Genomic DNA, 23869 nt, shown 5'->3' on the forward strand with positions numbered 1-23869 from the left:
GATACCGGGGTAGATGGGCCCGTGGCAGGGCCATGCCCCTTGTGGCACAGCACAGCCCTGCCGGGACCTTGCCCTCAGTCCCGTGCCAGTTCCCCCAGTAACGCGTTCGCTGCCGAGTACTCAGCGTAACGTTCCCCTTCCTGGGGCGCCGTGTGCTGAGTCTATGAAATAGCCTCTGTTGTCCCTTCCGGCCTAGACCCTTCCCTCTTGGGGTTCCCAACTCTCCCTAGCTCTGAGCCAGGGAGCCTGTCTGTGCCCCTGCAGCCCCTGGCCTCTCTGGGGAGGCTTTTCCACCGGCCACCTCCTGCCCTGCTCCCACAGCTCATCCCCCTGGTAAGGATCCCCAGCCCTCCTCCGTGGGGCCATGCACGGATTCCTATAGGCACCCCTGGCCCACCCCACAGAACCGCTCCTCTCGCCCGGCCGAGTCAGCTGACAGCTGGGTTTTCTCCTTGTCAGGCCTAGAGGGTTAAATCTCACCCCTGAACAGACAGTGTTGATATTCGGTCTAATGGAACAGCTGGCGTGAAACCAGGCCCAGACCAGGCTAAAAGGCAGAATCACCTTTCCTTGAACCTGCACTGTAAAGACTGTAACTGTCTTTCCCCTTCTCCTTCGTGAGCCAGAGTCACCCTGGAGCCAGGGACTGAGTCACTTCTCTCTGAAGACGGCACAGAGCAGTGAGACGAGATAGCAACCGGACACCCCCACGCTCCGATATTCGAGAGAGTCAGCTACTCACCCATCCCTCCCTTGTGCTTGGACAGCGCCTACGCGGAAGCCATGATCCTGGACTAAAACATCAACCGAATTGGGCATAAGATGCAATTTGATCACGGGCTCCAGTCAGGTTTTTGTTTAAACCAAATATGTTCATCGCTCTCGGAAAAGTTGCATGGAAGTTTACAAACAAAGGCCATAGTGTAAGTCTTGTGTCACCTTAAACACAGTCCTAGTAGCTAAGACTCGGCCATACAAGGCACCACAGTCCAGGAGGGATGAGGTCACAGATATTACACCAGATTCCCTTCCTGCTGGGCAGATCTCTTGTGTCTACACTAAACCAGACCCTGGTGCTGTTCTTGTAATGTAAACACTTTGAGATGTACGCCAAGAAGTGAATTAACGTCCAAGTTCACACCAAGGTTCCCAGGTTTAAATTAGAATTTAATTCTCAAAGTAACAACTCTCAATTCTTTTTTTGTAACAAAATCCTACAATTTGCCTGACTACATATACCTACATTTGTGTTTGTAATTATTATTTTTTGTTAGCTTCGAAATAGTGTTTGGTATTGGTAGGAGAGTTAATGTGGAAATGTATCTTTATATTCTCTGATCTAGAAATGATCTATACAGGAATTGTTATTTTAATTATAAATATGATATTAAACATTATGAGTTAGAAATACAATTTTTGTTTATTTTACTAATGTTTTAAAGTTATTTAGGATAATGCCTGGGATAGCCAGATTATTTTAGTTACTGGGAATTAGGAGATTTTTTTGATAATAAACCTACAAATTGTTTAAAGTTAGAATCAAATCGGGGAAAACTTCTAATTCTAAACAGAAGGATGGAATGACGTCTCCTCAAATTAAAGTTAAGAACAAGCAGAAAAAAGAACAAACCTTGAAACTCTGCAATTAAGCAAAACTCCCAGGAAATAATTACCACGTTACATCAGAAGCTTTCGTTCTGTGCTGAAATGTAACAACAGAAAGTTAAGCCAAATGACTTTTAAACGACTTGGTCGGTGTATATTTGAATTAACAATGCTGAAGAAGCTGCTAAGGAATTCCCAGGGGAGGCTGGACGCCCTAGAAAGGTGGATATTTCTGGATCCAGCACGCAAGCTGGGTGAGTAAGAAACATGCCGTGACACTCTGACCTGCCAAGTGGACAAATTTGCAACTGAATCTGCACCTATCACCAAATCCAGGCCTCCCCAATGGGCTGATGATTGACAAAATAACTTGATCTGGTTTTGGAATCGAGCCAGCCACTCATACAACTGAACAGAAAAATAACTATATACAAAACGTTGCAAAATCCCAGTTCGTTGGATCTCTCTGCTAAGAGACCAGACTCTCTTCCCTTGAGAGCAGCCTTCATCTAAAGCCCCTGAGGTCTGGCACGCCCGGGCGTCTCACTCCTGACTTGGGAAGAGCCCTCCTACTAAGCAAAGGTCAGGAACTCTGCCCTCCTGAGAGGGCGTCTCTTTTAACTAAAAATCCTTTATGGACGAGAACCTGGGTTTTGAGACCTTACAGGTCTGAAGTCCCAAATACACAGAACCCAAGGAAAGAAAGTGCTTGTCTGACAAGCCAAACCTAACTGTGTAAAACTACAATAATCAATCCCCATCCCCAGCATCATGCCCGGAGACTCCGGACACCAAAGTCAGGTGAGAGAACCGTCCCGAGCACTAAAGGATGGGACGATTGCACAGGCCTTTTTCACTGCGACGGTTCTACAGGGCATTTCTGTGCTTTGCAGGAGCCAGAATTTATCCCTGTAAAGCACAAACCTTCTCTTTTGAGAACCATGACCTTCCTCGTAGTTCAGATTCGTGTCCCAGAAATCCAGACCATTGTTCTGGATCTTTCCACGGAAATTCTTAAAATTAACAACATTCACAGATACCTGTAAAACATCCTGCTTCCAAAGAAATGCCGAGAAACACCACACTAAAAAGGGGGGGGGGCGGGGAGAGCACTGAAGTACCCCTCAGATTTGAAATCTCCTAGGAATCTGGATGGAGTTCCAGGGGTAAATGGAACACCCTGTAACGAAGTGCTGGTGCCTAAATCCCCATGGTTGTCTCTCACCCAGAAAGCACTGTAATTGCACAGAAATAACATTTGCATGTTTTGTAGGATAAGGCTGATCTAACAGACCAACTTACTGAAGCTACTTTGCTGTTGCTTAAAGAACTAACCGTAGACTCACAATTGTCCTGCTGGGTATTTCCACAATCAGGGACTGCCCTGCGTGTTGGGAGAGCTTGGTAGCGATTCCTTGTTTAGTGGTTCAGCTCTGTGTTGTCTTATTTAAACTCAGCTCCTAACGTGAATTGCTACTGAGAACCAGCAACTTCGTTACGTCACTGATTCTGCTCTGGCCGCAGCCATCCGGTCTCTGCACGTGTGAGTGAGAACTGCCAGAGAGAGTCCGGCTCAGATCTCTCCCTGGTAACGTGACACTACGTGAGCGCAAAGCTCCCCTCTAACTGCCAAACCTCACGTCTGTCTCAGTCGTGGGGCATACGGTGACTTGAACTGTGGTGGGTGTTTGAACTGCAGAGTCACCGGATGTGTGAATATCTTACACTCCACACTCGCCTCAGGCCCGTTTCCGAGCGCATTAACTGAACTTGGTGCTGGTTTCCCTGTGGTTTCAAGTACTGAGAGACGGTTTCTTCTTTTCCTGCATGTCACACGTTATATCTAGAGAAAGTCCGACTGCGAGTCAGGTGCACGTTGTTCCCAGCGAGGGTAACGAACCACTGGAACAATTTGCTAATGGCTGGGGTGATCCTCCAGGCCCACAATGTTTAACTTATGACTGGCTGCTTTTCCCCAAGATCTGCCCCGTTCATGATTGTGAGGCAGGTCTCTGGCCTGTGCTGTCCAGGGGTCAGACAGATGATCACAGTGGTCCTGTTTGGCTCGATGTACGTGTGCTTTGCCTGAGACCCTCTGCAGCTAAAGGCCTCGCTCGGATGCCCGTGACCCGGAGGAGAGACGCGCGTTCCCTCCTCATGCCGCCTTCCCCAGCGGCTTGCCTTGCCGGGCGGTTCAGGCCGCAGCCCCACGCACCTGGTCTGAGCTGTGTTCCTATCGTCTGCCATTTCCAAACTTCCACCCGAGAACGCCCCTGAACCAGAGCCGACCCCTCTGCCGGTCCTGGGCCTCTCCCCGGCCTTTGCAATCCGGCATTGCTAGCCCCCCCCCGGGCACTGCTAGCCCCCCCGGGCACTGCTAGCTCCATCCCCCCAGCACTGCTAGCCCCCCTCGGGCACTGCTAGCTCCATCCCCCCAGCTCTGCTAGCCCCCCTCGGGCACTGCTAGCTCCATCCCCCCAGCACTGCTAGCTCCATCCCCCCAGCACTGCTAGCCCCCCTCGGGCACTGCTAGCCCCCCTCGGGCACTGCTAGCTCCATCCCCCCAGCACTGCTAGCCCCCCTCGGGCACTGCTAGCTCCATCCCCCCAGCTCTGCTAGCCCCCCTCGGGCACTGCTAGCTCCATCCCCCCAGCTCTGCTAGCTCCATCCCCCCAGCACTGCTAGCCCCCCTCGGGCACTGCTAGCTCCATCCCCCCAGCTCTGCTAGGCCCCCTTGGGCACTGCTAGCCCCACCCCAGGCACTGCTAGCTCCATCCCCCCAGCACTGCTAGCTCCATCCCCCCAGCTCTGCTAGCCCCCCTCGGGCACTGCTAGCTCCATCCCCCCAGCACTGCTAGGCCCCCTTGGGCACTGCTAGCCCCACCCCAGGCACTGCTAGCTCCATCCCCCCAGCACTGCTAGCTCCATCCCCCCAGCACTGCTAGCCCCCCTCGGGCACTGCTAGCTCCACCCCCCCAGCACTGCTAGCTCCACCCCCCCAACACTGCTAGCTCCATCCCCCCAGCACTGCTAGCAACTCCTGGGCACTGCTAGCTCCACCCCCCCAGCATTGCTAGCCCCCCTCGGGCACTGCTAGCTCCACCCCCCCCAGCACTGTTAGCCCCACCCCAGGCACTGCTAGCCCCCCTTGGGCACTGCTAGCCCCACCCCAGGCACTGCTAGCCCCCCTCGGGCACTGCTAGCTCCATCCCCCCAGCACTGCTAGCCCCCCTCGGGCACTGCTAGCCCCCCTCGGGCACTGCTAGCCCCACCCCCCCAGCACTGTTAGCCCCACCCCAGGCACTGCTAGCCCCCCCCCAGGCACTGCTAGCCCCACCCCAGGCACTGCTAGCTCCATCCCCCCAGCACTGCTAGCCCCCCTCGGGCACTGCTAGCCCCACCCCAGGCACTGCTAGCCCCACCCCAGGCACTGCTAGCTCCATCCCCCCAGCACTGCTAGGCCCCCTCGGGCACTGCTAGCTCCATCCCCCCAGCACTGCTAGCCCCCCTCGGGCACTGCTAGCTCCATCCCCCCAGCACTGCTAGGCCCCCTCGGGCACTGCTAGCTCCATCCCCCCAGCACTGCTAGCCCCCCTCGGGCACTGCTAGCTCCATCCCCCCAGCACTGCTAGCCCCCCTCGGGCACTGCTAGCTCCATCCCCCCAGCACTGCTAGCCCCACACGCTGCAGCCACTGGGCCCTGCCGCATTAACCCCTCACCCACCAGCAGCACAGGCGGTATTAGCCTTTCCAATCCCGGCAGAGGCTTCGATCCCCCCGGAGTCTCCAGCTCTCGTGGGGGTGACAGACTGTCTCTGCCATCCCTGCCTGGGCAGGAGGAACCAGCTGGGGCGCTGGGCCCCCCTTCTTCCCTTCCCATCAGTGACAGGCTTGGCCCGGCTACAGGTCCAGTGGGTGTGGGGTGGAACACACACCTCAGCCCTGCTCAGGGTCCCAGCAATCAAGGGACACCCCCTCTCACCCCTGGAGGTGCCTGTTTCATCCTTCTGCCATCAGCACAATTCATCAGCTGCCTCCCATCCCTCCCCAGTGCAGAGTGTTCACAGCCTCGGCATCTGGGTCTGAGAAACAAACCACGCTGCCCACAGCCCTGTACTGCCATCCTGCCATGCTCCCTGCCTGCCCCCACCGCAGGAATCAGGGACTCGCAGTCCCCCCCCACCACACACAAACACAGCTCAGCCTCTCACTCCCGATCCTTGACTCTCACCCTCAGCCGACAGAAACCCCGGAGCTTCCCAATGCAGCGACTCCTGGTCTTTTCTGCAGGGTTTATTGATCACTTGCAGGGTCCGTCCAGCACTGGACTCTCGGGGAGGGGGAAGAGGAGAAATGAGGCGAAGGGATGCGCAGGAGAGACCTGGCTGGACTCCTGGCCCGGTCGGCCAGCCTCAGCCATCCCAAGACAACGTCATCGGCCCTTTATCCATCGAGCTAGAATGGAACGCCTCATCATAAATACAGCTTGTTAAATACAGCCGGGAAGGGGGTGACGGCGCTGGCCGGCTCCCCCAGGCAGCAGGGAGCTCCCTACAAGGGCTCCGGGATACCACTGTCAGGGAGCACAGCGCACGCCCCGTGGGGAGCCCCAGGGAAATGAGAGCGAGGGGGGCTGGCTCTCTGTCCTGCCGGCCAAACCCCGGCACAGCCCATCACTCGCGAGCCACCCCAGCACCCAGCTCCCTGGGCAGCACTGAGGGGAGAGGGCAGTGCCCCACGGGACACAGCTCCAGCTGGGCAGGACGCAGAGGGGGGTGGCAGGTTCCTTCTCCCCCTGCCACATTAGGTGGGTCGGGAACTCAGCAGCAAGGAGGAGCCGATGGGGCTGCCTGGGCTTGGCAGAGCCAGAGGAGGGGTCTGATCAGCCGCTCGCAATGATGGGGCAGCCAGATACTTTGGAGAGGCATGAGGGAATAGGGAAGCGCACTCCTCACTCTGGCTGGGCAGGGCGGCGAGAGGGGTCTTCTCCTCGGTGTGGTGTCTGGTAGGCGGGTACCAGGAGGAGCAGCCGACCCTAGCAGGGTGGCGAGGGCGTCTCCTGCCCCGCGTGGCGTCTCTGGTAGGTGGGTACCAGGGGAACCAGCCGACCCTAGCAGGGCGGCGAGGGCGTCTCCTGCCCCGCATGGCGTTTCTGGTAGGTGGGTACCAGGGGAACCAGCCGACCTTAGCAGGGCAGCGAGGGTGTCTCCTGCCCCGTGTGGTGTCTCTGGTAGGTGGGTACCAGAGGAACCAGCCGGCCCTAGCAGGGTGGCGAGGGTGTCTCCTGCCCCGCGTGGTGTCTCTGGTAGGTGGGTACCGGGGAACCAGACAGCCCTAGCAGGGCGGCGAGGGCGTCTCCTGCCCCGCGTGGCGTCTCTGGTAGGTGGGTACCAGGAGGACCAGCCGGCCCTAGCAGGGCGGTGAGGGCGTCTCCTGGCCCGCATGGCGTCTCTGGTGGGCAGACAGGCCGGAGACGCACGAGACGCTCTCCCCGCAGTTGGGGCATGGGCGGGCTCGGCGCCCCACGTGGGTCCTCTGGTAGGTGGGTATCAGGGGGACCAGCCGGACCTAGCAGGGCGGCGAGGGCGTCTCCTGCCCCGCGTGGCGTCTCTGGTGGGCAGTTGGATACCAGAGGAACCAGCCGGCCCTAGCAGGGCGGCGAGGGCGTCTCCTGCCCCGCGTGGCGTCTCTGGTAGGTGGGTACCAGGGGGACCAGCCGGACCTAGCAGGGTGTCGAGGGCGTATCCTGCCCCGCGTGGCGTTTCTGGTAGGTGGGTACCGGGGAACCAGCCGACCCTAGCAGGGTGTCGAGGGCGTCTCCTGCCCCGTGTGGTGTCTCTGGTAGGTGGGTACCGGGGAACCAGCCGACCCTAGCAGGGTGTCGAGGGCATATCCTGCCCCGCGTGGCGTTTCTGGTAGGTGGGTACCAGAGGAACCAGCCGGCCCTAGCAGGGCGGCGAGGGTGTCTCCTGCCCCGCGTGGTGTCTCTGGTAGGTGGGTACCGGGGAACCAGACAGCCCTAGCAGGGCGGCGAGGGCGTCTCCTGCCCCGCGTGGCGTCTCTGGTAGGTGGGTACCAGGGGGACCAGCCGGACCTAGCAGGGTGTCGAGGGCGTATCCTGCCCCGTGTGGTGTCTCTGGTAGTTGGGTACCGGGGAACCAGCCGACCCTAGCAGGGTGTCGAGGGCGTATCCTGCCCCGCGTGGCGTTTCTGGTAGGTGGGTACCAGAGGAACCAGCCGGCCCTAGCAGGGCGGCGAGGGTGTCTCCTGCCCCGCGTGGTGTCTCTGGTAGGTGGGTACCGGGGAACCAGACAGCCCTAGCAGGGCAGCGAGGGCGTCTCCTGCCCTGCGTGGCGTCTCTGGTAGGTGGGTACCAGGAGGACCAGCCGGCCCTAGCAGGGCGGTGAGGGCGTCTCCTGGCCCGCGTGGCGTCTCTGGTGGGCAGACAGGCCGGAGACGCACGAGACGCTCTCCCCGCAGTCGGGGCATGGGCGGGCTCGGCGCCCCACGTGGGTCCTCTGGTAGGTGGGTATCAGGGGGACCAGCCGGCCCTAGCAGGGCGGCGAGGGCGTCTCCTGCCCCGCGTGGCGTCTCTGGTGGGCAGTTGGATACCAGAGGAACCAGCCGGCCCTAGCAGGGCGGCGAGGGCGTCTCCTGCCCCGCGTGGCGTCTCTGGTAGGTGGGTACCAGGGGGACCAGCCGACCCTATCAGGGTGTCGAGGGCGTCTCCTGCCCCGCGTGGCGTTTCTGGTAGGTGGGTACCGGGGAACCAGCCGACCCTAGCAGGGCGGCGAGGGTGTCTCCTGCCCTGCATGGCATCTCTGGTAGGTGGGTACCAGGGGAACCAGCCGGCCCTAGCAGGGCGGCGAGGGCGTCTCCTGCCCCGTGTGGCGTCTCTGGTGGGCAGCTGGATACCAGGGGGACCAGCCAGCCCTAGCAGGGCGGCGAGGGCGTCTCCTGCCCCGCGTGGCGTCTCTGGTGGGCAGTTAGATACCAGGGGGACCAGCCGGCCCTAGCAGGGCGGCGAGGGCGTCTCCTGCCCCGCGTGGTGTCTCTGGTAGGTGGGTACTGGGGAACCAGCCGGCCCTAGCAGGTCGGCGAGGGTGTCTCCTGCCCCACGTGGTGTCTCTGGTAGGTGGATACCAGGGGGACCAGCCGGCCCTAGCAGGGCGGCGAGGGCGTCTCCTGCCCTGTGTTGCGTCTCTGGTAGGTGGGTACTGGGGAACCAGCCGGCCCTAGCAGGGCGGCGAGGGCGTCTCCTGCCCCGCGTGGCATCTCTGGTGGGCAGCTGGATACCAGGAGGACCAGCTGGCCCTAGCAGGTCAGCGAGGGTGTCTCCTGCCCCACGTGGTGTCTCTGGTAGGTGGATACCAGGGGGACCAGCCGGCCCTAGCAGGGCGGCAAGGCCGTCTCCTGCCCTGTGTTGCGTCTCTGGTAGGTGGGTACTGGGGAACCAGCCAGCCCTAGCAGGGCGGCGAGGGCGTCTCCTGCCCCGCATGGCGTCTCTGGTGGGCGGACAGGCCGGAGACGCGCGAGACGCTCTCCCCGCACTCGGGGCACGGGCGGGCTCGGCGCCCCGCGTGGGTCCTCTGGTGGCGGCTGAGGTTGGAGCTCTGGCTGAAGGTTTTCTGGCAGCGGGGGCAGTGGAAGGGACGCTCGCCCGTGTGCAGGATCAGGTGGGTGACCAGGTTGGAGCTCTGGATGAAGCTCTTGCCGCAGTCAGGGCAGCGGTAGGGGCGCTCGGCCGCGTGCGTGCGGCGGTGCCGGTTGAGGGTGGAGCTCTGGGCGAAGGCCCGGCCGCAGTCGGCGCAGGCGTAGGGCCGCTCGGCCGTGTGCACCCGCCGGTGCGTCACCAGGGTGGACTTGACGCCGAAGCTCTTGCCGCAGTCGGGGCACTTGAAGGGGCGCTCGCCCGTGTGGATGCGCTGGTGCCGGTGCAGGTGGGAGCCGTGGCTGAAGCGCTTGCCGCAGTCGGGGCAGCGGTAGGGCCGCTCCCCGGTGTGGGTGCGCTGGTGCATGACCAGGTGGGAGGTGCGGCGGAAGCGCTTGCCGCAGTCGGGGCAGCGGTAGGGGGTCTCGGCCGTGTGGGTGCGCTGGTGCCGGATCAGGTTGGAGCTCTGGGCGAAGCGCTTGCCGCACTCGGCGCAGCCGTAGGGCTCCTCGCCCGTGTGGATGCGCCGGTGCGTGGTCAGGTCCGAGCTCTGGCTGAAGCCCTTCCCGCACTCGGGGCACTTGTAGGGCCGCTCCCCGGTGTGCACGGTCTGGTGCCGGATGAGGTGGGCGCTCTGCCCGAAGCCCTTTCCGCACTCGGGGCAGGTGAAGAGTCTGTCTCCCGGGGAGGCTCTGGGCTGGGCCACAGTCCCGTGGGGGCCTGTGAAATCCACCCCGTACGGCGCGGATTCACCCAGTCTCTCCGCCGTGGCATTGTCAACCTGGCGCTCGCAGGCCACTTCCTGCTGAGGACTCTGGGAACGTCCCGGGAACATCCCATACAGTTCTGCTGGCTCCGGACCATCCTGTTCGGGATTCTCCTCGGTCTCGCTCACCAGCCCCTGGCCTGCTGGGAGAGAATCCAGACACGGGTCAGTCTCAGTTCGGAAAGGGGGGTGGGAAACCAAAGAACGTTCCCCTGTGGCTGGGAATCTGCCCCTCAGGGATAGACCAGAGCCGGGAGCCCCTGCAGGCTTCAGCGCTCATTTAAAATCAATGCACTGACGTTCCCAGCCCGCCTGGTGGGGGAGATGGTTCACAGCTGCTGTGCTGCCTTCCTGAGTCTGCAGACAGGTAGCACCCGTGCCTGGGCTGCTGCCCAGAGCTTCCCCAGCAGCAGCGGCAAAGGGAAATTGGTAAGAATCTGGTCAGTTTCAGGGCTGCTGTGAGACTGATCCAGATCTGGTCAATTTCACTGTGTCCCTGCTGGGAGGCTCTGAACTTGGAGCTATTCACCGGGGGGACGGACAGACGGACAAACACACTGGGATCTAGGGATGATGGATGGACGGGGTAGGAGCTAGGGATGTGGCTAGCCAGAGATGCCTTCCTTCCTGCAGCACGTGGCCATCACATTTCCAGGCAGCGATCTGGCGGCAGGAGCTCCCTGCGGCCCCTACCGGCTTAAACTGTCACAGATTTTAAGAAAGAAAATGATCCCTGGCTACAAAGCAAGTCATGGTCGTTATCCCCATCTGTACAACGGGGTAACTGAGGCACAGGGAGGGAAAGCAACCGGCTTGAGGTCACCCAGCAGACCAGTGCCCAACCCAGCTCTCCTGACTCGCAGGCCAGTGCTGTATCCACTAGGCCACGCTGCCTCCTGGCGCTTTTGAAGTGAACTTAATAACGGCACAAAGCGAGAAGCTGAGGTGGGAGAAAATCTCATCCCAGGCGAGGTACAGAAATGAAACCTTCTGCCCCCTGCGTCGGCGCAGCCAAGCGGCTATTTAGCCTGATGGACACACGAACAAACCCCAGGCACCAGGGCACCTGAGCCACTGCCGGGGGGTCTCTGAGAACAGGCAGCCTGAGCCAGCAGCCGTCCTCTGGTTCGAGGCTCTGAGCTGTTCCCAGCCCTGCTGCTGGGTGACCCCGCAGAAGCCGCGTCCCCTCTGTGGGCCCGTTTCTCCTCCCGCCCTGTGTCCGTTCGGCCTAGTCAGACTGGGAGCTCTGCAGGGCGGGCAGCCTCTGGGGTTCGTACAGCACCTGGCACGGTGGGGTCCAGGCCCACGAGCTCTGCTAATGCAAATAGTAATAATGACAATGCACGTTGAGGGGATCGCCCCTGGTTTCCGACTCGGTTTAAGCAACTCCTCACCTGTGCGGGCGTCTCTCGGGGTCTCCTCAGCGCCCCAGGGACCTGGGACCCCCAGCTCTGCCCCTCGCTCCATCCAGGAGAGCGCGTCCAGTCCAGGGATGAGAAATCCTGCTCGGGGGACAGGAACAGGTGAGATCAGAGCTGGGAACGTAGCCCCATGTTTGTTACATGGAAGGGTCCAGGATTCTAACGCAGCCGCTTTTCGGGTTGGTCCAGGGCGCGGGGAGGGGGGTGGGGAGATACAGAGCTCGACCAGTCTGACCCAGGGCATGGGGAGAGGGCAGGATACTGGGAGGGATGGGCCCGGGGGGCAGGAAGGGGGCTGGATACTGCGCAGGAAGGGCCCAGGGGGCTGATCAGCGGGCACAGGAAGGGGGCTGGATACTGGGCGGGATTGACCCGGGGGGGCAGGAAAGGGGCTGGATAGCGGGAGGGATGGGCCCAGGAGGCAGACATAGGGGGCAGGAAGGGGGCTGGATAGCGGAAGGGATGGGCCCAGGGGGCAGACATAGGGGGCAGGAAGGGGGCTGGATAGCGAGAGGGATGGGCCTAGGGGTCTGAACAGGGGGCAGAAAGGGGGATACCACAGTCCCTGGGGTTACACTGTCCCCTACAGACACCCAGGGCAGCAGGCAGAATGGGGTGCGGGGGGCTCTGGGAGGGCAGAGGGGGCTGTGGGATGTTCGGATCTTACTCACCCCCCTGCCTGCTGCTCCTGCCCCATGGCTGGATGGAGGTCTGCGCCCTCCCCCCGTCCCCTCCTGTCCCCCCTTCCAGCCCCCCGGCCGCGGTCCTGCAGCGCCCCCGGCCCGGCCCCTCCCGCACTGCCCCCCATCCCCTCCCCCCACTCCTCCCTTCCAGCCCCCCACTGTCCCTCCTGCCCTCCCCGCACCTTCCCCACTCCTCCCTTCCAGCCCCCTACTCCCCCTCCCGCACCTCGCCCCCCCACCGCGGTCCCGCAGCGCCCCGCCCCGGCCCCTCCCGCACCTGCCGGCCCGGCGCAGCAGCTCCCACGCCCGGCGGCGCCCGGCGGCGCTCGGCGCTGCCCGGCCCAGGGGCGGCTCCAGCCCAGCGCGACCCCCGGGCTCCCCCCGCCCGGGCCGGGAGCAGCTGCGGCGCTGACCCAGGAAGCCCAACCCCCGGGGGGCGGGGCGGGGAGACCGGGCCCGGGATGGGGGGGGCATGGACCCGCCCCCGGACCCGCCTCTCCCGGCCGGTTCCCACCTCCCGGAGGGGCCGGGAGGCTCCCGGAATCACAGACCGTGTCTGGTGGGAACCAGCAGGACCAGGGCCAAGCAAGGCGCCCGCCCAGCTCCGGCTGCTCCCCGCCCCCACGCTGGGGCCCCCAGTCCTGCAGCCCCCCCAGCTCCCTGCTCCGGGGCTGCCCGCCTGAGGGGCAACGTGCGGCTGCACGGGGCACCCGGGTACCCGGGGTCGGGGCGCTCGCCTGGGAGACCCGCCTGCGATTCCAGCCCGCCCCAGGGGGCCTGGCGAGCTTGGGTCAGTCCGTGCCACTGGGTCCCCCCGGGCCTTGGGGTGACACCCCCACCCTGCTGCACGGGGGGGCCAGGCCCTGCCTCTGGGTCCTGCCGGGCCTTGGGGTGACACCCCCACCCTGCTGCACGGGGGGGGGCAGTCCCTGCCTCTGGGTCCCCCCGGGCCTTGGGGTGACACCCCCACCCTGCCGCACGGGGGGGCCAGGCCCTGCCTCTGGGTCCTGCTGGGCCATGGGGTGACACCCCACCCTGCTGCATGGGGGGGCCAGGCCCTGCCGCATGGGGGGGCCAGGCCCTGCCTCTGGGTCCTGCCGGGCCATGGGGTGACACCCCCACCCTGCCGCACGGGGGGGCCAGTCCCTGCCTCTGGGTCCCCCCGGGCCTTGCGGTGACACCCCCACCCTGCCGCACGGGGGGGCCAGGCCCTGCCTCTGGGTCCTGCTGGGCCATAGGGTGACACCCCACCCTGCTGCACGGGGGGGCCAGGCCCTGCCTCTGGGTCCTGCCGGGCCTTGGGGTGACACCCCCACCCTGCTGCACGGGGGGGCCAGGCCCTGCCTCTGGGTCCTGCCGGGCCTTGGGGTGACACCCCCACCCTGCTGCACGGGGGGGGGCAGTCCCTGCCTCTGGGTCCCCCCGGGCCTTGGGGTGACACCCCACCCTGCTGCACGGGGGGGGGCCAGGCCCTGCCTCTGGGTCCCCCCGGGCCTTGGGGTGACACCCCCACCCTGCTGCACGGGGGGGCCAGTCCCTGCCTCTGGGTCCTGCCGGGCCTTGGGGTGACACCCCACCCTGCTGCATGGGGGGGCCAGGCCCTGCCTCTGGGTCCCCCCGGGCCTTGGGGTGACACCCCCACCCTGCCGCACGAGGGGGCCAGTCCCTGCCTCTGGGTCCCCCCGGGCCTTGGGGTGACACCCCCACCCTGCCGCACGAGGGGGCCAGTCCCTGCCTCTGGGTCCCCCCGGGCCTTGGGGTGACACCCCCACCCTGCCGCACGGGGGGGCCAGTCCCTGCCTCTGGGTCCCGCTAGGCCGTGGGGTGACACCCCCACCCTGCCGCACGGGGGGGCCAGGCCCTGTCCTCTGGGTCCCGCTGGGCCATGGGGTGACACCCCCACCCTGCTGCACGGGGGGGCCAGGCCCTGCCTCGGTCCCCCCGGGCCTTGGGGTGACACCCCCACCCTGCCGCACGGGGGGGCCAGGCCCTGCCTCTGGGTCCTGCCGGGCCATGGGGAGACACCCCCACCCTGCCGCACGGGGGGGCCAGGCCCTGCCACTGGGTCCCCCCGGGCCTTGGGGTGACACCCCCACCCTGCCGCACGGGGGGGCCAGGTCCTGCCTCTGGGTCCCCCTGGGCCTTGGGGTGACACCCCCACCGTGCCGCACAGGGGGGCCAGTCCCTGCCTCTGGGTCCCCCCGGGCCTTGGGGTGACACCCCACCCTGCCGCACGGGGGGGCCAGGCCCTGCCTCTGGGTCCCCCCGGGCCTTGGGGTGACACCCCCACCCTGCCGCATGGGGGGGCCAGGCCCTGCCACTGGGTCCCACCGGGCCTTGGGGTGACACCCCCACCCTGCCGCACGGGGGGGCCAGGCCCTGCCTCTGGGTCCCCCCGGGCCTTGGGGTGACACCCCCACCCTGCCGCACGGGGGGGCCAGTCCCGGCCTCTGGGTCCTGCTGGGCCTTGGGGTGACACCCCCACCCTGCCGCACGGAGGGGCCAGGCCCTGGCCTCTGGGTCCCGCTGGGCCATGGGGTGACACCCCCACCCTGCCGCACGGGGGGGCCAGGCCCTGGCCTCTGGGTCCCGCTGGGCCATGGGGTGACACCCCCACCCTGCCGCACGGGGGGGCCAGGCCCTGGCCTCTGGGTCCCGCTGGGCCATGGGGTGACACCCCACCCTGCCACACGAGGGGGCCAGGCCCTGGCCTCTGGGTCCCGCTGGGCCATGGGGTGACACCCCCACCCTGCTGCACGGGGGGGCCAGGCCCTTCCTCTGGGTCCCCCCGGGCCTTGGGGTGACACCCCCACCCTGCCGCACGGGGGGGCCAGGTCCTGCCTCTGGGTCCCCCTGGGCCTTGGGGTGACACCCCCACCCTGCCGCACGGGGGGCCAGTCCCTGCCTCTGGGTCCCGCCAGGGAATGGGGTGACACCCCCACCCTGCCGCACGGAGGGGCCAGGCCCTGCCACTGGGTCCCCCCGGGCTTTGGGGTGACGCCCCCACCCTGCCGCACAGGGGGGCCAGTCCCTGCCTCTGGGTCCCCCCGGGCCTTGGGGTGACACCCCACCCTGCCGCACGGGGGGGCCCAGGCCCTGCCTCTGGGTCCCCCCGGGCCTTGGGGTGACACCCCCACCCTGCCGCATGGGGGGGCCAGGCCCTGCCACTGGGTCCCACCGGGCCTTGGGGTGACACCCCCACCCTGCCGCACGGGGGGGCCAGGCCCTGCCTCTGGGTCCCCCCGGGCCTTGGGGTGACACCCCCACCCTGCCGCACGGGGGGGCCAGGCCCGGCCTCTGGGTCCTGCTGGGCCTTGGGGTGACACCCCCACCCTGCCGCACGGAGGGGCCAGTCCCGGCCTCTAGGTCCCGCTGGGCCATGGGGTGACACCCCCACCCTGCCGCACAGGGGGGCCAGGCCCTGGCCTCTGGGTCCCGCTGGGCAATGGGGTGACACCCCACCCTGCCACACGGGGGGGCCAGGCCCTGGCCTCTGGGTCCCGCTGGGCCATGGGGTGACACCCCCACCCTGCCGCACGGAGGGGCCAGGCCCTGCCACTGGGTCCCCCCGGGCTTTGGGGTGACGCCCCCACCCTGCCGCACAGGGGGGCCAGTCCCTGCCTCTGGGTCCTGCCGGGCCTTGGGGTGACACCCCCACCCTGCCGCACGGAGGGGCCAGTCCGTGCCTCTGGGTCCTGCCAGGCCATGGGGTGACACCCCCACCCTGCCGCACGGGGGGGCCAGTCCCTGCCTCTGGGTCCCCCCGGGCCTTGGGGTGACACCCCACCCTGCCGCACGGGGGGGCCAGGCCCTGCCTCTGGGTCCCCCCGGGCCTTGGGGTGACACCCCCACCCTGCCGCACGGGGGGGGCCAGGCCCTGCCACTGGGTCCCACCGGGCCTTGGGGTGACACCCCCACCCTGCCGCACGGGGGGGCCAGTCCCTGCCTCTGGGTCCTGCTGGGCCATGGGGTGACACCCCCACCCTGCCGCACGGGGGGGCCAGTCCCTGCCTCTGGGTCCTGCTGGGCCATGGGGTGACACCCCCACCCTGCCGCACGGGGGGGCCAGGCCCTGCCACTGGGTCCCGCCGGGCCTTGGGGTGACACCCCCACCCTGCCGCACGGGGGGGCCAGTCCCTGCCTCTGGGTCCCGCCGGGCCTTGGGGTGACACCCCCACCCTGCCGCACGGGGGGGCCAGGCCCTGCCTCTGGGTCCCCCCGGGCCTTGGGGTGACACCCCCACCCTGCCGCACGGGGGGGCCAGGCCCTGCCACTGGGTCCCACCGGGCCTTGGGGTGACACCCCCACCCTGCCGCACGGGGGGGCCAGTCCCTGCCTCTGGGTCCTGCTGGGCCTTGGGGTGACACCCCCACCCTGCCGCATGGGGGGGGCCAGGCCCTGCCTCTGGGTCCTGCCCGGCCATGGGGTGACACCCCCACCCTGCCGCACGGGGGGGCCAGTCCCGGCCTCTGGGTCCCGCTGGGCCATGGGGTGACACCCCCACCCTGCCGCACGGGGGGGCCAGGCCCTGGCCTCTGGGTCCCGCTGGGCCATGGGGTGACACCCCCACCCTGCCGCACGGGGGGGCCAGGCCCTGGCCTCTGGGTCCCGCTGGGCCATGAGGTGACACCCCCACCCTGCCGCACGGGGGGGCCAGGCCCTGGCCTCTGGGTCCCGCTGGGCCATGGGGTGACACCCCCACCCTGCCGCACGAGGGGGCCAGTTCCTGCCTCTGGGCCCTGCCAGGCCATGGGGTGACACCCCCACCCTGCCACACGGGGGGGCCAGGCCCTGCCTCTGGGTCCTGCCGGGCCTTGGGGTGACACCCTCACCCTGCCGCACGGGGGGGCCAGGCCCTGCCTCTGGGTCCTGCCGGGCCTTGGGGTGACACCCCACCCTGCCGCACGAGGGGGCCAGGCCCTGCCTCTGGGTCCTGCCGGGCCTTGGGGTGACACCCCACCCTGCTGCATGGGGGGGGCCAGTCCCTGCCTCTGGGTCCTGCCGGGCCTTGGGGTGACACCCTCATCCTGCTGCACAGGGGGGCCAGTCCCTGCCTCTGGGTCCTGCCGGGCGATGGGGTGACACCCCACCCTGCCGCACGGGGGGGCCAGGCCCTGCTTCTGGGTCCCGCTGGGCTATGGGGTGACACCCCACCCTGCTGCACGTGGGGAGCTGGCCCTGGCCTCTGGGGGCCCGCCAGGCCTTGGGGTCACACCCCACCCTGCCGCACAGGGGGGCCAGGCCCTGGCCTCTGGGTCCCGCCAGGCTATGGAGTGACACCCCCTCCCTGCCACACGGGGGGGCCAGGCCAAATTTCTTGGTCAAGGTAGCATCAAGGGCCAGATTCCAGATACAGTAACAAAAAATACCAACAATGAAATAAGTAAATAGATTTCGGGGTCTGGGCAAACGTGTCTGGCGGTCCAGATTTGGCCAGCGTCCCCTGTTCTAGTGGGACTGCCCGGTCAGTGACAGCCTAGGACAGCGGGAAGCAGGTCTCAAGGACGGGGATGGAGCACGTGAAGAACTGAGTGGACGGCAGGGACGGGAGACGTGTGACGTGACAGTTCGTGGAGCTGTAACTAAGGAAGGGGCCATGTTTTAATGCCTGGTAATGATGATCAGTTTTGCATTTCGTGAGAATCGTTCTGTTTGTGACGTTGTGTAAACCAGCTAACCAGCGATGGTGCCTTGGGGGACGCTGACCAGACTTTGCAGATGTCCCTGTGCCATTCAGGGTTACAGGGTGAGGAGTGTACAAATGATCGATACCCGTACGACTGTTTAAAACTCACCTCGGCTTTCCTGGTAACAAATGAACAAAACCCTGTTTGCAAGAACCATGGGTTTGTATGGTCTCTTACGTAGGTAAGAAGGGGGAAGATTTAATGCTTTTCCGGGACGGGCCAGCTAGTTTAAAAGCAACCCCATGTCTTCAAACAACGGACAGAAAGCTCTTCGCCCATACTCCTGATTATCCGGATTTGTGATGATCCAATCTGGCCCCGGTCCCAGTTCAATCGGATACATGGGATCCCGCTGTAATTGTTGGGAATGACGGGGTACGGGACAGAGCGACACAGACCCTGCAGCCCCCCGGCCGAGGGATTTCTGGAGGGAGGGTCAGGTCATTAGCCCAGGGACCTGATGGGACAATCAGGTTTATAACTTCAGCCTGCCTGAGAAGTAACCACGAAAAGGCTGTCAGGTTATCCTGAGTCACGGATGTTACAGACAGGTGACAAAACCCAGCCCGAGCCTGAATTATTGAACCGAAGAGGCTGATTGCTACGGCCCTGGGACTGGGTGTGTTAAGGCTTGAATTTAGTAAATAAGAAAACGGGGGAACGAAGTCACTTACATGCAGTTTGTCCATATGGAAATACATTTAATCGGTGAACATAATGATGAGAGGCTGGGCCAGGCTGCCCCCCTACTCCCCTTTGTGGAGCCTTAAAGAAAGAGACTTTGGGGGGAAAACAACACAACCAGACGGGTCTCCTGAAGCGAGTTTCCCCAGCCTGGCTGCCACCACCATCCCCTGGGATCTCAACCCTGAGAAATGTCCACCCAGCCCAGGCCAGTGAGTGGGACCCACAGGACACGGCCACCTCCCCCAGCTCCAGCCAAAGCCCAGACAACACCTGGGCTGAACAGGATCGGATGTTTGGCTCCAGCCCGTCTCCGCTCCCTTCTCCTGTCCCGTCACTGCCAGCTCTGATGCACCCAGGAGACGCTCAAAGGGCCTTTCCTCTCTCCGGTGGATGGGACAGGGACCGCGGACGCTGTGACAGGGAAAGCCTGGCTGGCTTCGTACTTCACACTGCAAAGGCTTTACCAGCTCGGCCTCCTGTGCTGCGTCGTTACGAAACGGTTCCCAGGCTGCTGATGGTGCGTGCCCTGGCGCTGAGCGGGCGGCGGTCTCTGCCCCCATCCCGGCCCGTGATTAACACTGTGTAACGGTGGACAGTGGCAGGGTTATGTTAACGCCTTCGGCCCATTCACTCCGTCCCCTACGCCGGGCTGGCGGACGGAAGAGCTGGTCGGAACTGCCGGGGGCTGCCGAGCCGGAGGAGTCCCCGATCGGCCACCCCCGAGGCCAGCGAGCGGGCGGCTGGTTAGAGCGCCCGGGAGGCCAGCCGGGGTCAGTCCCCCGCGTGCAGCCGCTGGTGCACCAGCAGGTTGGCCCTCTGGCTGAAGCGCTTGCCGCAGCCGGGGCACTGGTGGGGGCGCTCGCCCGTGTGGGTGCGCTGGTGGGTCAGCAGGTTGGCACGCTGGTTGAAGCTCTTGGGGCAGTGGGGGCAGTGGAAGGGGCGCTCGCCCGTGTGCAGCACCCGGTGCGTCAGCAGGTTGGAGCTGCGGTTGAAGCTCTTGCCACACTCCAGGCAGCGGAACGGCCGCTCGCCCACGTGGATGCGCCGGTGCCGGTTGAGGGTGGAGCTCTGGGTGAAGCGCTTGCCACACTCGGCACAGGCGAAGGGCCGCTCGGCCGTGTGCACCCGGCGGTGGTTGACCAGTGTGGAGCGCACGCTGAAGCGCTCGCCGCAGTCCGGGCACTGGTGGGGGCGCTCGCCCGTGTGGGTGCGCCGGTGCTGCGCCACGTCCGAGTTGGTGCGGAAGCCCTTGCCGCAGTCGGGGCACTTGCAGGGGCGCTCGGCGGTGTGGGTGCGCTGGTGGGCCAGGCGGTGCGAGCTGCGGCGGAAGCGCTTCCCGCACTCAGGGCACGGGTAGGGGGCCTCGGCCGTGTGGCTGCGCTGGTGGATGATGAGCTCCGAGCTCTGGCGGAAGCGCTTCCCACACTCGGCGCAGTGGAAGGGCTCTTCGCCCGTGTGGAGCCGGCGGTGGCTCACCAGGTCCGAGTTCTGCCGGTAGCTCTTCCCGCAGTCCGCGCACTGGTAGGGCCGCTCGCCCGTGTGCACCGTCTGGTGCCGGATGAAGTGCGAGCTCTGCATGAAGCTTTTCCCGCACTCCGGGCAGGTGTAGAGTCGCCCTGGCCGGGCCGTGGCTTCGCTCAGGTCCATTGTGTCGCCCCCATGGGGAGCGGGTTCACCCCCACTCTCCTCCGTGAGGTTCCCCTGCTGTCCCTCGGAGGCTTTCCCTGGCTCCAGACTCCTGGACATGTCCCCTCCGGATCCTCCTGGCAGTGTCTCATGCGCCACCCCTGGCTGAGTCACCTCCTCATTCCCACGCACTGGAAGAAAGAGAGAATCCAGACAGCCGTCACTCCCTGCACTGGACTCCTCAGGTAAAGGGAACAAACCCGAGGTGTAAAAAACCCCCTGGCTGCTCTGACTGCCCCTGGTGGGAGGAGAGGCCCCAGGCTGGGAACTCCCGCAGGATTCAAGCTCTCATTTCTGGCTTTTGGTTTTGTAAGGAGCCAGATGAGGCTGCACAGCCTTCCTGAGTCTGCAGACAGGCAGCTCTGGTGCCGCTGAGATCCCCAGTAGCAGGAAATTGAGAAGACACTGGCCATTTTCAGGGCAGTTTCCTGTGGGCTGCTGTGACACTGACAAATCAGGTCAATTTCACTCTGAGGGCTTGCAGGGGTTCTGAGCACCAGCGGAGGGAGGACTTGGGGCTATTCCCAGGGTTGGGGGGGTCGACTGGGTACACTAGGATCCAGGGCCGGATGGACAGATAGTGCAGGGTCTAGGGATGGGACCGAACCCGTCTCCTTTGCTGCAGCGACTGGCCACCAGGTTCCCCACACCCCAACAGGAGCACTGGAGGCGTCCCCACGGTTCAGCTTCACACGCAGATGTCAGCACTTTCAAAATGTACGTAGAAAATGCCCCTGCAAGTCCCAGGATGTCGGCTGGGCGGGCGTGGGAGCGATCCATGAAAGCCACCACGCTGCCGGGTACTGGGCACAGCTGGCCTGAGACGCTGGGTGACTAGTCAGCATCCTAGCGACCCCCAGGCGTCACCCCAGGGGAATCACCGGTGTGATGGGTGCTGAGGGGCTGCGCGGTCTGGTGGGTCAGATTCACAGAGCTTACGGCCAGAACGGACCTGGACAAAGATCCCTTTAGTAGCTGCTACTTTCCCCTTCCCAGGGACTTAAGCACCATGATCAAGTCACTCCTCCGCCTTTGGACTCCCGGGCTCTATTCCCAGCTCCACCACTGGCTGCTACATCCTCTCCCTGGGCTTCTGTTTGCCCTCACACCCCTCCTCTCGCTGGCCGTTCACGCGGCCGGGTCCCTGGGGCCGGGACTGTCTCTCGCTAGGTGTATGTCCAGCTCCGAGCACAATGGGCTCCTGAGCTCAGGCTGGGCTAGATGCTCACGTCACACAAATCGTTATTGTTCATGAGGTACAAAACGAAAAAAGCAAGGAACGTAGCGAGGTCAAAACCTGGGCTGAGGCCTGGGGTGTACACGAGGCCTTTGCAGTGATGATGTTACTGCTCCGGGCCTCTATAGCAGCTGTTCCTCTGGAGGTCGCAAAGCACTGTGCAAAGATGGTTCGCAGTGCATGATCTGCCTAACAACAGGGAAACCGAGGCACAGAAATGGGAAAGAAGGCGGCGGGGCTGGGAACTCAGGTCATAAGATCCAACAAAGAACTGAGCGTAAGGTGGTAGAAATTGGGTGTTGTGGTGAGATTTCGTGCACGCACACGCACCACCTGAGACACTGCGTGTGAGTCTGTGTCCCACTGCCTTGTACTATGCACATAAACACACCTCTGTAAACGTGCGTGTGGAGGGGGACGGCAGACTGGGGTTTAATCTAATCTGATGAGCTGCTTTGCCCTCAATACAGAATTAACCCCCCAGCTGCATTTACTCCCCCCATCCTGAAATCCCCTCCCTGCCCACTCTGGCTGCAGGGCACCGCCAGGCGAGAGTCACTGTTGGATGAGCGAAGGAACCACATATCCTAACCCCAGCCTGTTTTCTTCGCGCCCGCAGCAGCATCTGCCCAGTCTGCGTCGCCGCAGCCCCTGCACAATCGTCTGCACGTTGTGGTGTGCGGGTCTCTCACACGGGAGCAGGGCAGCGAAAAATATTTACAAACATAAAATGAGATTGGGGAAAGCCAGGGGGCCGGGGCAGCCCCTGTCCGGCCCGTAAAGCCCCTTCTGTTACTGCCCAGGATTTAAAGGCCCCAGGAAGCCGGGGGAGGGGGGGAATTTCCGAGCTGGTTTAAGTGACTCCTCACCTGTGCAGGCGTCTCTCGGGGTCTCCTGAGCGCCCTGGGGACCTGGGACCCCTGGCTCTGCCCCTCGCTCCATCCGGGACAGCGCGTCCGGCCCAGGGATCAGAAATCCTGCTCGGGGGCCGGGACAGGTGAGATCAGGGTGTGCGACGCAGCAGGACAATATCTGCTACAGGGAACGGCCTATGATTTGAACCCAGCTCCATGGCCTGACCTGGGGCATGGGGATGGGGATGGGGATGGGGCAGGACACTGGGCAGGATGGGCCCATGAGGCTGACCCAGGGGCAGGGAGGGGGATACCACAGCCTCTGGGGTCTCACTGTCTCCACTTCAGACACCCAGGATGGGGTGGGGGGACGGGGTGGGGGGGGCTTTGGGAGGGCTGTGGGATGTTCAGATCTTAGGTCACTCCCCTGCCTGCTGCTCCTGCCCCATTGCTGGATGGGGGTCTGCACCCTCTCCCCACCACGGCCCTCCATCCCCTCCTGTCCTCTCCCCGCCTCTTCCAGCCCCCACGACCCACTCTCCGCCCGCGGTCCTGCAGCACCCAGCCCGGCCCCTCCCGTACTGCCCCCATCCCCTCCTGCCCTCCCACACCTCCCCCCGCCCGCGGTCCTGCAGCGCCCAGCCCGGCCCCTCCCGTACTGCCCCCATCCCCTCCTGCCCTCCCACACCTCCCCCCGCCCGCGGTCCTGCAGCGCCCAGCCCGGCCCCTCCCGTACTGCCCCCATCCCCTCCTGCCCTCCCACACCTCCCCCCGCCCGTGGTCCTGCAGCGCCCAGCCCGGCCCCTCCCGTACTGCCCCCATCCCCTCCCACACCTCCCCCCGCCCGTGGTCCTGCAGCGCCCAGCCCGGCCCCTCCCGTACAGCCCCCATCCCCTCCCACACCTCCCCCCGCCCGTGGTCCTGCAGCGCCCCTCGGCCCGGCCCTCCCGCACCAGCCGGCCCCGGCGCAGCAGCTCCCACCCCAGGCGGAGCTCGGCGCTGCCCGGCCCAGGGGCGGCTCCAGCCCAGCGCGGCCCCCGGGCTCCCCGCGCCCGGGCCGGGAGCACGGGTGGGGACCAGCACGGATGCAGCAGCGGCGCTGACCCAGGAAGCCCAACCCCCGGGGGGGCGGGGAGCAGCCCATGGACCCGCCCCCGCTGCCGGGAGGGGAGCGGCACAGAGAGGACCCGTCTACCCTGGATCGCACACCCGGGGCTGCGGCCCCTGCTAGTGCGCTCGGGGCAGGGCTGGGGTCGGGGGCGCGGGGCACGCAGAGACGGGCCCTTTGTGCAGAGTCAGCACCCGGGTCTCCCCATCGCCCCCACCCTTGGCTCAGGAGTGGGTGTCCCAGAGCCTGGCCACAGCCCCGACCCGCCTCCTGTCCCCAGGGGAGGGACAGACAGGGCTGGCATGGGGGGCTGTGGGCCCTGCATTGCAGGGGGTCCAGGAGGGGGAGCCGGTGTTTGGGGCTGCGGGGGGGGGGGACGAATTCCTCACCCCACCGTCCTGGGCACCCCGAGAGCCATTGCTCTGCCATTGCCTGAAACACCCCTTCCCTCCCCGCAGGCAGAGTCTACACTAGGGCGCAGCCA

General features: G+C 65.1%; 2 protein-coding genes and 1 long non-coding RNA gene across 18 annotated transcripts; 1 reads left to right on the forward strand and 2 right to left on the reverse strand.

The window, feature by feature from the left end:
* Nucleotides 1-5883: 5883 nt before the first annotated feature.
* On the reverse strand, nt 5884-7259 carry LOC127032774 (uncharacterized). Of its 2 annotated transcripts, none has more exons than XR_007768914.1 (2): nt 7174-7259; nt 5884-6865 (listed from the first exon to the last, which is right to left on the reverse strand). It is a non-coding gene; the product is annotated as an uncharacterized LOC127032774 (long non-coding RNA). The 2 variants fall into 2 exon arrangements; XR_007768915.1 differs by having other exon boundaries at nt 5884-6789; nt 7174-7248.
* LOC127032766 (collagen alpha-1(I) chain-like) lies at nt 6674-9113 on the forward strand. 15 transcript variants are annotated; one of them, XM_050920339.1, is made up of 7 exons: nt 6674-6764; nt 7148-7376; nt 7525-7673; nt 7823-7897; nt 8210-8359; nt 8434-8666; nt 9044-9113. In XM_050920339.1, exons 1-6 carry the CDS (start codon nt 6749-6751, stop codon nt 8619-8621), a joined length of 807 nt encoding a protein of 268 aa, XP_050776296.1. In that variant the 5' UTR covers nt 6674-6748; the 3' UTR covers nt 8622-8666; nt 9044-9113. The 15 variants fall into 15 exon arrangements, 10 of the variants coding, with proteins under 10 accessions (XP_050776296.1, XP_050776299.1, XP_050776295.1 ...); XM_050920342.1 differs by having other exon boundaries at nt 8210-8363; nt 8596-8698; nt 9076-9100; XM_050920338.1 differs by having other exon boundaries at nt 8969-9044.
* On the reverse strand, nt 9048-22840 carry LOC127033087 (zinc finger protein 665-like). The gene is made up of 5 exons (XM_050920890.1): nt 22293-22840; nt 19284-20317; nt 12404-12682; nt 11417-12008; nt 9048-10165 (listed from the first exon to the last, which is right to left on the reverse strand). The coding sequence occupies exons 1-5, from the start codon at nt 22363-22365 to the stop codon at nt 9069-9071; spliced, it is 3075 nt and encodes a 1024-aa protein (XP_050776847.1). The 5' UTR covers nt 22366-22840; the 3' UTR covers nt 9048-9068.
* Nucleotides 22841-23869: the final 1029 nt, after the last annotated feature.

The sequence above is a fragment of the Gopherus flavomarginatus genome, chromosome 12, assembly GCF_025201925.1.
Source record: "Gopherus flavomarginatus isolate rGopFla2 chromosome 12, rGopFla2.mat.asm, whole genome shotgun sequence".
Lineage (NCBI taxonomy): Eukaryota > Metazoa > Chordata > Testudines > Testudinidae > Gopherus > Gopherus flavomarginatus.